The sequence below is a fragment of the Alligator mississippiensis genome, chromosome 12 (genome assembly GCF_030867095.1).
Source record: "Alligator mississippiensis isolate rAllMis1 chromosome 12, rAllMis1, whole genome shotgun sequence".
Taxonomy (NCBI): domain Eukaryota; kingdom Metazoa; phylum Chordata; order Crocodylia; family Alligatoridae; genus Alligator; species Alligator mississippiensis.
In genome coordinates, this window is record NC_081835.1 from 3,810,847 (window position 1) to 3,825,270 (window position 14,424).

Here is a 14,424-nt window from a genome sequence, read left to right on the forward strand (position 1 = left end):
ACATTCTCCAGGGAGGACTATAAGTGCTGTTAACTCCCATACACATTTTAATTAATAGACTCAGAGGCAATGAGGGTTGGGAGGGACCTCAGGGGGTCACATCTCATCCAACCCCCTGCTCCAAGCAGGACCAGTCCCAACTGCATCATCCCAGCCAGGGCTTTGTCTACCCAAAACCTCCAAGGATGCAGAGTCCACCACCTCTCTGGGTAACCTGTCCCAATGCTTTACTACCCTCATGAGAAAATTTTTCCTAATATCCAACCTCAACTTCCCTTGCTGTAACTTGAGCCCATTGCTCCTTGTCCTGTCATCTGCCCCCACTGAGAACAGCCCAGCTCCATCCTCTTTGCAGCCCCCCGGCAGGGAGGTGAAGCTGCTATTCAATCCCCCTCAGTCTTCTCTTCTGCAGACTACATCAGCCCAGTTCCCTCAGCCACTCCTCACCAGTCATGTCCCCAAGCCCACAACCATTTTCATTGCCCTCCACTGGACCCTGTCCAACTTGTCCACATCCTTTCTGCAGTGGGAGGTCCACAACTGGACACAGGACTCCAGATGTGGCCTCCCCAGGGCTGAATAGAGGGGAAGATTCACTGCCCTCGATCTGCCAGCAATGCTTCTACCGATGCAGCCCAGGATGCTGTTAGCCTTGTTGGCAACAAGGACACACTGCTGGCTCCTGTTCATCTTCTTGTCCATCGTCATCCCCAGGTCCTTTTTTGCAGAGCTGCTGCCCAGCCCGTCACCCCCAGCCTGCACCGGTGCATGGGATTGCTCCGTCCTAAGTGCAGGACTTTGCACTTGTCCTTGTTGAAGCTCATGAGATTTCTTTTGGCCCAACCCTCCAATGTGTCAAGGTCACTCTGAATCCTAGCCCTGTCCTCCAGTGTATTTACTACTCCCCCCAACTTGGTGTCATCAGCAAACTTGCTGAGGGTGCACCGCATCCCATCTGCCAGGTCACTGATGAAGACACTGAACAAAACCAGTATGTATCTCTTGGAAATACTGGTATTTTCAAACTAGAAAGATAAGGGATTTTTTTTTTTTTTTAAGGAAAGACCCATGCCATTGTAATATCCCCCTGCAATCCTGAACGTGAGCATTTCAAGAAGCAAGAAGGTTAAATGCTTCATGTTAACTGAAAGTAAGATAATTGGGGTAATTAACTGCTGCAGCCACTCTCCCAGAGAAGTGATACATTCTTCATTTGCTGCAGGTGTCTGAAGGAGTTGGGGGATCTTTCTAAAAAGACACGAATCTTGTACTTAGCCCAAGCTTTTGGGTGCTTGCAGCACGCCGTTCCCCTCTGTTCCTGGGAGAACCGGGCTAGGCAGGAGCTTGCAGGAGATGATCCTAATACTCCCTTCTGGATCTAAAAACCCATGAATACAGATACGTGCTCCATACTAGCTTTACATTAAAAAACAACGCTCCGGGGCCACAATGCTCAGACACCTGGGGGAGGAGGAAGAAAATTTAATTTAATCTAAGTTTCCCCATCTGCCGGCATCTCATCCTGCTGCCTCTGGAGGCTGAAGGGATTTCTGAACGAGGGGCGCACAGATCACCTGTTCTGCAATTCCTAAGCCCGGGGAGATGAAACAGCCCTGGGCCTGCAAACGCTAAAGCACATGAGTCACTTAATGCAAACGGGTCGTTTTTGTGCAAGGTTATTTATACAAAGACGCAGATGTGCAGAATCGGAGGGTAAAGTAGTAGCCGGACCGCTTGGTCTCTAACTGGAGTGTCTGCAGTGCTGCTTTTAAACACCTATTTCGGTCTTATTAACAGCAGCATCAGATATGATCCTGGTTCATCAGTCCACGCAGGGTCAGCAGAGCCAACAGGACTTATGCATGGCCTTAATCACCAAGCTGAGTCCAGAAAGAAATCAAATGCTTTCTGATGGTACACTGCTTTAAATCCTTGGATCTTTTAGCATGACTATTGTGTTAATGGGTACTCCTCGGACATCGAAGCGCTCCTGGAATCCCTTTTCTCAACAACAGGTGAGGGTTTTGTGTAAAGTTTTCCCCATAAAGTTTTTGGGAGTATAATGGGATTAGCTAGAGTCACCCTGCCTGACGGCTGCATTTAACAAGGATGCTTGCATGCAAAACCTCCCGAGTAAGTAGCGCAGGTGGTGAAGACCTGTGGCATATCCACCGTCACTGTGATGCATTTCTTTTATATCATCTGGAAACTGCCTGACTTGCTTCACATCCAGTCTCAAGCACAATCATACAGCATCTTGCTCAACCCAAGTCACCCTACAGGAATCAGGAGCCACCGTAAAAACAAAAATAAGCCTAACTGGAGGGAACCGGCTGCTAGGAATATATCACGATACTTATATTCAGAAAACCACTTTAGAATAGGAAGTTGCTCATCCCCATGACGGTGCCTATAAGAGAGGAAACCAAGTGCTGTCACTCCCTTTGCACAGAGCTGTGTGCATCTCATCCGACTCCCTGCATAAAAAAGGCCGAAAAACTTCACTTACTAACTCCCGCACCCAGGCCAGGAAATTTTTGCTGAGAAAACCCAGGCAGAGATGAAACTATTTGCACAACGCCACAGAGCTGCTGACGGACGCCAGGACTTTCTTGCCTCCCAATATCATTTTTAAGTCTGTTTCTGGAGAAGGAGCGCAACTCATTACGAGTCAGCCATGGCTGGACGGGGCCTTTAACCGGCCAAGTGATAAACTTATTGAAAAACTGGGTTTGCAAATAAAACGCTGACATGCTTGTAGCGAAAGCAAAACCGTGCTCAAATATTTAGACAAATCACAATCCATTCATCAAATTAATGCTGTGTCAACAAAACTAGTGAGATGGCTGCTGTGGCTGGATTGGCAGAAAAAGAAATGGAGCCATCTCTATGGAAATGGAAGCAGAATCTGCTGAGGTACCCAGCTTTTTCCAGCCCGCCAGGGTCTGTTTGCTTCATCTCAGCCATCAGTCACCAAGACCTTAGGAAACCTAGGGGGGGGGTTTAGCAATGTCTGCAGAATTATCCACTTGAAAAACCTCTGCAAGAGGTCTGAGAAGAGCTAGGGTTTACCCTCGCCCCCACTTTTTCAGTGTTACTCATCCCCAAAGACCCTAAGTCAGCCCCAGGCGAAGCAACCTTGAACTCCAGATCCCACCCTTTGTTTTCCACCCCCAGACCCCATTTCCATTCTGGGATAGAAAGGGAAAGGCTGGAAGGAGCTTTCTCCTGCTAGGGAAAGTCAAAGGCCATCACAATTAGGGCCCATACGTCAAACCAGACATATTCACCTTGTGTTCAAATCCCAGCAACGACACAAGACTCGGGCTACGCGAGCAGTTGGCAAAACACAATACCCGTGTCTCACTCCTATGCCAACAGGTTTCTGCAGATTCAATATCCCCATGGCAGCTCCTAGGTGCACGGGTCAACCTTTGCCCGCCTGCGGGTCAACCTTTGCCCACCTGCGGGTCAACCTTTGCCCACCTGAAGAGGACAGCGATTGCGGCGGGTTAATTGCTCTGCCTTCACATCCGCTCCACTCTCCGTGCTGCCGCATTGTACAGTAGTGGCCTCTCAACACCCCTGGTTCACCCTGTTTCCCCCAGCTACACTTCCCAAGGAAATAAGCTGGGTTTGCAGCCCTGCTACCTGGTCCAGGATGATGGCACAACACAAGGCTGGGATCTCCAGGCTGAAGAAGAGCTTGACCTTCAGCTTAAAGCATCCTCTCCATTGCCCATGTCGTGCAGGATTTATTCCCAAGTCCTGTGATGCCTGTTACTCCACGGGGAACCAGAGCTGCTAATCCTCACTTTATGTAACTCCAGCTGAAGGGTTGCACAACCAAGCGCAGGACAGGGCCCAATGCCAATCATTTTGCGGCATAGAGGGTCAGCTGTCATCCGAGTAGAGAAACATGGCAGCGCTGTCCCCGGGGAGAAACTCCTTGCAGAAACGTTGACGCTTGCACCTAATACATAACCATAGCCACGCTTGGCACCGATGGCCCAGGGAGGCAGACTGAATAACTAACTTGTGAATGTTACTCAACTAACAGACCATGACACGATTTACAAGCCTCATGTCTGACGGCTGAGGTTAGATCTCAGCCAGGAAATTACACTCATCCATTGATTGCATTAAAAATAATCTATGATCATAAAGAGCACGCCGTTCGAGAGAGAGGCAGGAGGGTGCCGTTTCAACACACAGAAACACAACTGCCTTTCATAAAAGCATACCGGGAGTATTGTGGCCGGCTAACTTCCCTGCATTTTTTTCCCCTTTACATCTGCATTTTTTTTTTTTTGTGATGAATTCATAAGAATTAAACCAAAAAAAACCAGCAAGGCATCTGCCATGATTCTTTTGTCTCTGAGACCACAGCTCAGGGCAGAAGTGGAAATGCTACTGCTCATCCAGGTTTTGTCTGCAGCAACTTCCAAACAGCTTAAACGGGCCAAAATTCACACAGGAGGGCCATGGTGGAGGCGGCGACGCTGCAAGAGTCTCTGCCCTCCTTTGTCTTTCCCAGGGACCCCGAGGTAACGCGCTGATGCCGATGCCGTACGTGGGCAGACCGGGGCCGCGCAGCTCTGTGCGTGCATAAACACACGCAACGCCTGAACTAGAAACCAGGAGCGATGATTATGCCTCTCTGCTGCCATCCCAGTACCTCTGCTCCAATTTCCCCATTTTTTAAATAGTTCCTCCAACCACAACAGATACAGATCTAAGCATATAAGCCTGCCCCATTTTGCATTGCAACACACTGATTTATTTTAAATCCGTGATGAGCTGTTACTGCGAAACAGAGTAAATGATCGTGACTAGTATTCCCCCAGGCCAATATCTGAGGTTGGATTATTACTTGATTTAGTGATACCAGCTTCAGCTCCCTCACATTCAAAGTACGTGCCAGTTACCGCTCCTCTGTTACAGGACTATCTGTAAGAATATGATTAAGAGCCTGCATCCCAGTAGTTTTATCTCAAGACTTTTCTTAGCTATGCACGCTCTTTTAGTTCCAAAGATATCTCTGTAAAAAAATGGCACTGTATTTTCTAAGCCAATCCATATATCACGGACTCTAAGCATGCAGATGTGAAGCAAGGCATTAGTCAGCGCGCAGTGGTTTGACAGGGCTGCGGCCACATTATAGCACAGTACAAAAAAATAGTTCTCCCTTCCAATGAACTTCACTCCAGTTTTTTGCTGGGTTTTTGGTTGTAAACCGTGTTGGTCTAAGGACACAGGCAGGCCAGGCTCTTTGGGTAAAACATGACCTCTTTTATTAAACCAACTGAGTAGTTGCAAAAAGTGCTTTGCAAACTTTCAAAAGCTTGCAAAGAACTTTTTTCCAACTACCCAGTTGGAAAAAAGCCTGAAAGCTTGCGAAGTGCTTTTTTCCAACTATTCAGCTGGTCTAATAAAAGATATCACTCCAGATTTCATAGTTTCCAGGGTCGGAAGGGAACAGATCATCAAGTCTGACCCCCTGCCCTGGGCAGGAACGAGTGCTGGGATCATAATACCCCAGCCAGATAGCTATCCAACCTCCTCTTGAAGACCCCCGAGGTAGGGGAGAGCACCACCTCCCTTGGGAGCCTGTTCCAGAGCCTGGCAGCCCTCACCGTAAAGTAATGTCTCCTGATATCAAGCCTGAACCTGCTCTCAACCAATTTGTGGCTGTTACTCCTTGTTATCCCAGGTGGTGCCCAGGGGGAACAGAGCCTCACCTATTTTCCGCTGGTCCCCCCTGGTGAGTTTATAGATGGCCTCTCACCAGATCCCCTCTCAGCCTTCTCTTGTGGAGGCTGAACAGGTTCAGGTCCCTCAGCCTCTCCTCCAAGATCCCTTTCTGCTACTGTGTTGACAAGAAGGGAGTTCCCCAGCTTATAGGTGTGTTGCTGGTTCCTTCTCCCTAGATGCAGCACCTTGCACTTGTCTGCGTTGAACTCCATCCAATTCTCATTCACCCTCCCCTGTAACCTGTCTGGGTCTAGCTTGATCGTATCCCTTCCCTCCAGTGTGCCCACCTCGCCCCACATTTCTGTGTCATCAGCGAATCTGGACAGCGTGCTTTCCATGCTCACCTCCAAGTCACTGATGAAGATGTTGAACAGTTTGGGCCCGAGGACCGAGCCCTGGGGGACTCTCCCCTGCCCACATCCCTCCAGGTCGAAAATGACCCATCCACCACCACTCTCTGGGTGCCAATGTGCCACCCATCTGACTGTGTAGGCATCAATGCCGCAGTCGCCTAAGGTTTTTAGAGGTGATTTTTGCCACTCAGGATTTTGCAAGACACAAAGCTTTTGTATATGGATCCAAATCTTGGAATCTTAAATCAGACCAAACCACATACACAATAGATATTCTTATTTCCAGTTTTGTATGCTGATGAAAACTACACGGGGATCAGGAACAAACAGACGTGTAGCTGCCCTAGGGTAGCTCACATAGCAGCAGCTATGTTATTGTGTTCAAGGGGGGCTGGCACATAGGTATGTCCTACCTTCCCCGGCTCACATTCTGTCCCGTCCGCCCACGGCGTGTGTTGGGTCCGGCATCCTTTGTGAGCTCCGTCGATGTTAATGCACCACAGTCGCCGGCACTGCATCTGCTTGATTGTTTCAAATAACCATGGAGTTAGAGGATGTCCAGATGGAGCACGATGCAGACATCCTTAGACACCCCATCGCGCACACGGAGAACGCAATAAATGGGACAACAGGGATGAGGGAGGCCAGAGCCTTTTAGTACTAAGGCAGCAATCCTGCACACTGGTGAACATGCACAGACCCCGCCGTGCCAGCGGAGAGGCCTGATGACACCAAAGCCAGCCGCAGAGCTGGCTGGAAAGCTTCTCTCCCAAGGATATTTGGTCTGTGCGCATTAGCAGGATCTTGCCCATGCTTCTCAAAATCCCCCCCGCTCCACCACTCTCAGCAACCAACCCACCCAAGATGCTAGCCTGTGTGAAGCAGGTCATGAATATAACCAGGGAAACTGGCACCGAATGGTACCAGTCTCTGTAAACAGCTGGGACAGGTGTGCACAGGAGGGCTGAGGCGTGCTGGCAGGGACATGTGGGGAAGTCTGCCTGTGACATTTCTGCTTTGCACGGCATCCATGCATTCACAGTGCCTCAGCACCTGGTCCGCAGAAGAGAACTGCACTTGACAGCTACCAAGCTAATTTTCCAGGGTCTATGTTCTCCAAACTATTTAGCAGCTTTGGGGTGCCTCCATTTCTCTACGCCAACATGTTTTACACTGGAAGCACTTGCCATGTGAAAACGAGACCCTGGTCAGGTGTCCCATACACAAAAGCTCTCAAAAATCACAAGTCACCGTCAAAAATCAAGGCTGTCGCCCTCTGTTGAAGGTGGTAGCGGCTGGCACTTCCGAGCTGATGGCTCCAACTTCCAACGCAACCGAGAGCTGCTGGGACCTTTTCTCCGGTCCCCCAGCAGTGCCCAGCCTTACCAAAACTAAACGATGCAAGCAATGCAAAGGATGTGGAATTGCACTTACCATGTACGGGCACACTTGAGATCCCGGTCCAAAAATTAGCTCGCATTGCTTATTAACATCATAAATGAGGCCAGGGAGTTGCTGAGGCAGAGTGTAAGTTCCTGCCGTAGGCTCGTCCAGCAGACACTCCCCATATCCAGTGCTGCGGGAAAGCAGGAGAGCGATGGGATGTGACTTGCATTTTGCATGCTGCACAAACATTCATCAACAAATCCTAAAGGCTCCCATGAAACAGGGAAAGAAAACCATCCCCATTTGACAGATGAGGACACTCAGGGTCCACACCGCTGAAATAAAGAGTTTCACATCTCACAGGAACCCAAGCAGCCTGACGCTGCTACAACCACCGCAGGGATGTAGCGGAAGAGCAGGTGAGCTGTCTAACTGTGCATTCAAACCCTGCAAAAAATACAAAAATCTAGACTTCTTGGTTCAGAGATAATGCCTTTTATTAGGCGACCTTGTGGCTGCCTATAAGTTCATCACGGGGGCACAGAAGGGAATTGGTGAGGATTTATTCACCAAGGCGCCCCCAGGGGTTACAAGAAACAATGGCCACAAGCTAGCAGAGAGCAGATTTAGACTGGACATTAGGAAGAACTTCTTCACAGTTCGAGTGGCCAAGGTCTGGAACGGGCTCCCAAGGGAGGTCGTGCTCTCCCCTACCCTGCGGGTCTTCAAGAGGAGGTTAGATGAGTATCTAGCTGGGGTCATCTAGACCCAGCACTCTTTCCTGCCTATGCAGGGGGTCGGACTCGATGATCTATTGAGGTCCCTTCCGACCCTAACATCTGTGAATCTAGATCCACCCCTTCATACCCTGCAGGCACCTGGTCCTTTGGGTTGAGGAGTCAAAGGCAGCTGGATGGATAACCAGCATCACTGACTTGAGTGCCTTGGGTTAACTGCTCCAATTGACTTTACACCTGATAAGGCATCCTGCCGGGCCAACTAGAGACAACAGGCCCAGTCATTTTGCACATAACGTGGATGAGAGACCCAAAATGTTCATTCAACAGATTAATTTCTGTGATGACTATCACAGGATTAAATCAAGTGCTGAAAAACCCTTGCAACCCTCAAGAAGAACGCAGCCCTTCAGACCAAAATTGGGGGCATACTCAGGTGATGCTGCGCCACTGGAAGAAAAGAAGGGTGTCCCAAAATTACCTCGCTCGGCTCTCTGACTTAGGGGGATCTTAATGTGCTACAGGACTGCCCTAGTGCCTGTTATGCGAATTCCTTCCCAGCAACATGCACAGGAGTTTTGGCCAAAAAAGGGTGTATGGCTGGTGTGTGTTTGGAAGAAATAGTCTTTCCCATTGAGAGGCAATTCCTTGCCAGCTAATCATGTGGCAGAACTGGCAAGGGCTGAGTCTCAGAAGGTGCATTCCTGGGCTATGTAAAGCATCTGCACACACACGCACACATTTCTTCAACTCTTTTCCAAAGGCTTTACTCTTGGGTTTCAATTTAACTAATGAGCTCCTTGAGGTACACCGCACAGGTAATAACTTAATGCATATGGAACGTCTTACTCTAGAAATTCAGTAATGTATTTCCTGCTGCATTTCGACCACATCCAGGGGTTGGTGTAGAAGTTCAACGTCGGTGCCATGACATGCTGTTGATTTTTACCTCCGTCTTCTTTGCATTTATGATTGTCATCATGTGGCATGTTAAATCTAGGAAAGAGCAAAATCAGAGAGAGGATATTAGCATGCGTATTAAGTGCCAAGTCCTTCTGCCATCATCCAAAACAGGGAATATTAAAACATTTTTTTCCAGCTTTGTAACTGCTGGTAAATATTAAAGAGAGGGGAAAAAAAAAAAGGAAGTTAATGCAAATATTTGAAGCAGTAAAAATGCTTTTGAATATTACAGGATTCTTGGGGTTTGGCTGCAGAAGGCCACATAGTTCAACACAAAAACTTTCAACAACAGAACGACACGCACGCTGCCATGTGTCTGTGAAATGTTCTGGAGCCTGCTCTACCGGGAAAAACTCAGATACAGTTTTCTTCTCTGCAACTAGCTCTGATCTTGCAGGTAATTGCACATCACAGGACATTAGGAGCATCACCAGTTTTCTGGAGCTGATCCAAAGAGTTGGGCTGGGATCGTGAAACCCACCCTTCCCAGCGTGTGTCATGAACTTTGCTCTCTAAGCAACTTTTTAAACCCGAGTGTTGGACCGACACGCACTTGGGAACAGAGGTGCCGTCTTTCCAGGGAACAGCTCTTGGCACAGCAAAACTTGTAATGGGTGGGGAAAAAAGAGAGACAGAGCCACAATACAGCAAGAGCGGTTCCAGAGCAGTTGACTCCAGCTCCCAGTAATCAGTGCCAATGCAAATCATGGTTGAGAGTCACACTGGATGTCCACCCTTGGGGCTGACCAGCCGCAGATGGCCGACGCCTGCTGTGCGCAGGAAGCACGACTGGGCAACATCCTGGCAGCAGAGCGATCGCTAATGACGCTGGATTAGTTTCAAACAGGCAAGGCTAGACTCATCCCTGCTGCTGCTGGTGCTGCATCAATGGGGTTCCACAAAGGATAGACTTGGCTCTTGTATTTTATGGGCTAACTTTGCAAAATGCCACGCGGTATCAGCATCAGCATAAACCCACGTAAGGTTTGCAGCACTGGAGATACTGAAGAACGCTGGAAATGTGCAACAGAGACTGACCAGCCCAGAGCCGTGTTGCTACTGGAAGAGGGGAAAAGTCCCAGTTTGATACTACATTCAAAGCCTGATGTGTTCATATTTCCATCCAGATTACATCCAACTCTTCCCCACAGCCCCTGTAAAAGAGCAATGTGGCTCTTCCTGTTCAGGACCACCTATGCCCCCTGAAATCCTTGTGCATGGAGTCAGTGAAGTTAAATTTAGGGAAAGCCAAATCTTTGGGGATTTCTAACAGGAAAGTTAATGAAAAAAAACAAAACACCCAACACAACAACAGCTAAAACTAGAATGCCTCCAGCCTGCCCCATGCATTTGCTCCAACGAATACAAGGTTTGGTAGGACTCACTGATCATCCCAGCCCTTCATTTCAGATTAAACCTGGTATTTTAACTTGGGATCAGTCATATACCTGGCATTTGCAGGGCAAAAGACTATAGGATCGAACCAGGTCTTTTCTTTTGCCTCCTGGCTGCAAAATGTGTTACTGGAAGGTGACCATCTCTGGAATCAAGCATCCACCGATGCTCACGTTCATCAAAATGGGCTTTTCTTCAGCAAAATTGCCCCGGGGGCCGAAACAGCTGGGAGTTGGTGCATAGTGCCCTATCCATCTCTACTGTACCTGGTGGGGCTTGAATTTGTCCCCGGGCATGAGCACTGCACTGACTTTGACCAAGCTACACACCCAGGCAGGGGCAGCTCTGACAGCGGCAGGTACTGGCCTTGGGCTGCGGTGTCACCCAGCACCTCCCAAATGCTGTCTGCATCTCGCCCCTCCCCGTGCTCTCATCACTTCCCACATGCACCAAACCCCTTTCAGCCGGTTCAGCTCCCTCGATCCCAAATTCTAGCTAATGCACATTGCGGTTTCCAGGTCCTGGAACTTAAAGATAAAACTTTGCCGGCAACTTAAATATAAAACTTATTTACATAAAACATACACATGGCCAAGTTCATGTGCTATCGTGAAAGCCGTGCTCAGCCCGTTGTCTTCGCTGATGGAGCAGCTCCTGTACGGATCGCAAACGGTGCCCAGTTCAGCCAGACCTAGGGAGACAGCAGCAGGTTTATGATAAGGTCAGGCAAACAAGCAAGAACTGTCACCTCGCGGCTAAGTACTTATTAACACTGTCACCGCAAAAAGAGTGCAAAAGAAAGAAATGGAGCTTACCTAACGTATCACATTTGTCGTGAGCTCTACAAATATCCTGCCTGAAAGCAGAACAGACTCGACACTTAATGCTCATGCAAAGCAAGTACAGGTACAGACACAAAATTAGAACAAATATATATATTTCAACAGCAATGCTGGGTTCTGCCCCTGGCATGCTCAAGCTGATTTTGCCATACAAACATCCAGTACATGGGACAGCTCTGAAGCCTGATCCTACTGCCGACAACCTCCTCTCCAAAGGCAAGGAGAGCATTGCCCATTTACATCAGCAGGATGATAAACAGGCCCTGAATATTATTATAATCCTAAAGGCATGAGGACAGAAGAAGGCATTTCTTTTCATTAAGACGTTGCTTCCATATTTGTGATGCAAATGCTTCTTTTCATGCCTGTGCTACCAAAACCCAGTTTCTGATGATCCCGTGCCTTATATAAACCAATAGCTTCTACCTCGGCATATCTACATTGCAAACCTACCACATCAGGCAGTAGCATGGCTCAAACATGATAAGGCTCAAACTCTGCTAGGAGTAGGTGAGAGAGCATGGCAGGCACATCTAGGCAAACCACCACCCAGCACGGTAGGCAAGGCATGTAGATATGCCTCTTGCAATACCCCGGTGGCTACGCCATCAATAAAAATGCACCCTACCTGGTCACAAGCACAGCAGTATCGTGTTTGGGGAGATGGCTTTCTTCAGGGTGATTCTGTGATTGCTGCCATTGGCAGAAGTTTTTTAAAGTTGTCTGGGCATTATAAGAGATGGCAGGACCATCCTAACCATAAAAAGAGTATAAAAAGAGGTGCGTTTTAGTTGTTTCCTATCAGTTTTTTCTACCTGCGCTACTTCAAACTCAAAGAGCAAAAAAAAAATAAAAATATTTTCATTACCTGCTCATTATGTATCACGACTAATTTCACAATAACAATATTAATTAAATTTCCAATACTTGGATCTCTATAGATAGAGGCTACCTGCATTGAAAGATAAATTCAAAGTTAAAGGTGGCATTCAAGCAAACAAAGAATTAAGGCAATGCAAATCTGTTCCATCATCTGCTCTGGGCAGGGGAGACCATTTCTCTTGCCTGTCAGCTATTTTGCTCTCTCCCTTGGTGCAACAGTACTAATTGAAGCAAATTATCTTGTGGCGCTTGTACATCGCACTGCAGATTTCAGCATCATTTTACAATACGAAAGAAAAATATTGTGCGTCAGAACCCCAACATCGCCTTCTTGGCCCAAGCCTTTTTGACTTCATTTCTGCACACATCTATTATCACCACGTTGCTGGGGCATACTCTGCCCATAGCCCTCACCAGCCATGGTTTTCAAAAGGAAGGAGGGATTTCATGTGCCTCTGCTTCTGGATTACCCAGCGTCAGGTGGCACAAATGATGAGCTCTGAAAATCATAGCCCACTAAATATACTTCTCAAACAAGACACCCAAAATCACTTGTCACATTTGATGGTCGTGGCCACTCAACTGCCTGTAATAAGTGTTTTATGAACATTTAAGCATGGGCTTATCTTCCCTGATTTACATTGTATACCACCCTCCGGAAATCTTTCATTTTTGGAGAAATTTAGATTTATCCTGTTACTTCTTTCCCCAGCCCCCTGACATCCCTCCTCTGTTAGGCACCGTGTTAATTATTTAAGTCAATATCAAACACATTTCCTTGCTGGTAAATGTCCCGTCATCTGATATAATTGCAGGTATAAGGAGGAATCGGAAACTTAAGGAATGATAGAAAATGAGGGTTGGAAGGGACTTCAGGAAGTCATCTAGTCCAACTCCTTGCTCAAAGCAGGACCATCTCCAAGTAGATCATCCCAGCCAAGGCTTTGTCCAGCTGGGTCTTACAAACCTCCAAGGATGGTTATCCTGGTCATACTTATCACTCCGTTGCAAAAGACTTTGTTTTAAGAAACACAACGGCACTTGCTCCTGTGCAAACCATCAGCACAAGAGCTCTGGGGGTAGGCAAGACCTCTCAAAGCTGGTCACTGATCTGGATGCAAGGAGTCAATGGAAGATGAAGCCATTGAAATGCTCCTGAACAAGTTGAAGAGTAAAGGAAGGCACCAGCAAGACTATCCCCTTTTTGCCTGCAACAGTATGAGCCACAAAGACCCCTGCCTTCATAAAGGGATGTCAACTGATCGCAACGACCCACGTGAACCTCATGTTATCTTTTCTCCTTCCTTTTGGTAGCAACCTACAAATCCCAGGATCCAGCAAAGCCACCTTCTGACCCACCCGGGGCAACCGTCCCATTTTGTTTCTTTGGCGCATCAGCCCCAATAGCAAGTGGACTAAAGACCAAGGAGCACAAGGCTGCGACAGCCCCAGCCCCCGGGGCTGTGGGAGGAGATGGGCTTGAAATTTGGTCAACCCGAGCCCAATTTATCCCAGCAGGCAAAGGAAAGGACAAGCTCCGTAGTTCATCGCAGTAAAAGCAGAGGGTTCGATCCTTGCTCAGTTTGAACACTTACTATTGACATTAATGTTAGGACGTAGTGCTGCAGATTAGCCCCGTGGTAGGCAACCATCCTGCTGTCTGCCACCACCATCACTTCCACAAACCGCGGGTACGAGAGAAATCGCTTTGTCCTTCGATGCGGCTTTTTTTCACCGGCATTCCCAGTCTTGTTGCTGTAGGTCGAAAACTGACTTGCTGCAATGCTGTCTTTTAATACCTCTATATCAGATAAAATACCGCTGTCTTGCCGCTGTCTCCGTCGGTGTTTCCTCCTGTTCTTTCTGTGACTGTTTTCATGCCCTATGGTTTAAAAATAAATAAATAAATAAATAAACCCCCAAAACTCAAAAGACAGACATGAAAGACTGTATATATTTTGGACGAAGCGCGTTCAGAACCACGTGCACGGCATGCTGGACGTACTCCTAGTGGCCTACCTCCTAAAATCATCCCTTTTGTTTTAATTAAAACCCAAGCACTAAACAGAAGGCTACAGTTTAGCAAAGCACTGAAATGCTTTTTTAAACTTT

General features: G+C 47.8%; 1 protein-coding gene across 4 annotated transcripts in view; it reads right to left on the reverse strand.

Annotated features, from left to right (window-relative positions):
* ADAMTS9 (ADAM metallopeptidase with thrombospondin type 1 motif 9) overlaps positions 1–14,424 on the reverse strand; it is a 109,622-nt gene that overhangs the window by 76,950 nt on the left and 18,248 nt on the right. For 3 of the 4 annotated variants that reach the window (XR_009455874.1, XM_059715418.1, XM_059715416.1), the window contains exons 4-11: positions 13,908–14,194; positions 12,299–12,382; positions 12,059–12,183; positions 11,404–11,444; positions 11,174–11,279; positions 9,080–9,226; positions 7,542–7,683; positions 6,521–6,628 (exon numbers count right to left, since the gene is read on the reverse strand). Coding sequence is in view for 3 of the 4 variants with exons in the window: in XM_059715418.1 (XP_059571401.1) it covers positions 6,521–6,628; positions 7,542–7,683; positions 9,080–9,226; positions 11,174–11,279; positions 11,404–11,444; positions 12,059–12,183; positions 12,299–12,382; positions 13,908–14,194 (1,040 nt within the window). In the remaining variant the exon portion in view is untranslated. The remainder of the gene's footprint in view (positions 1–6,520; positions 6,629–7,541; positions 7,684–9,079; positions 9,227–11,173; positions 11,280–11,403; positions 11,445–12,058; positions 12,184–12,298; positions 12,383–13,907; positions 14,195–14,424) is intronic. The other variant, XM_059715417.1, reaches the window with a different exon arrangement.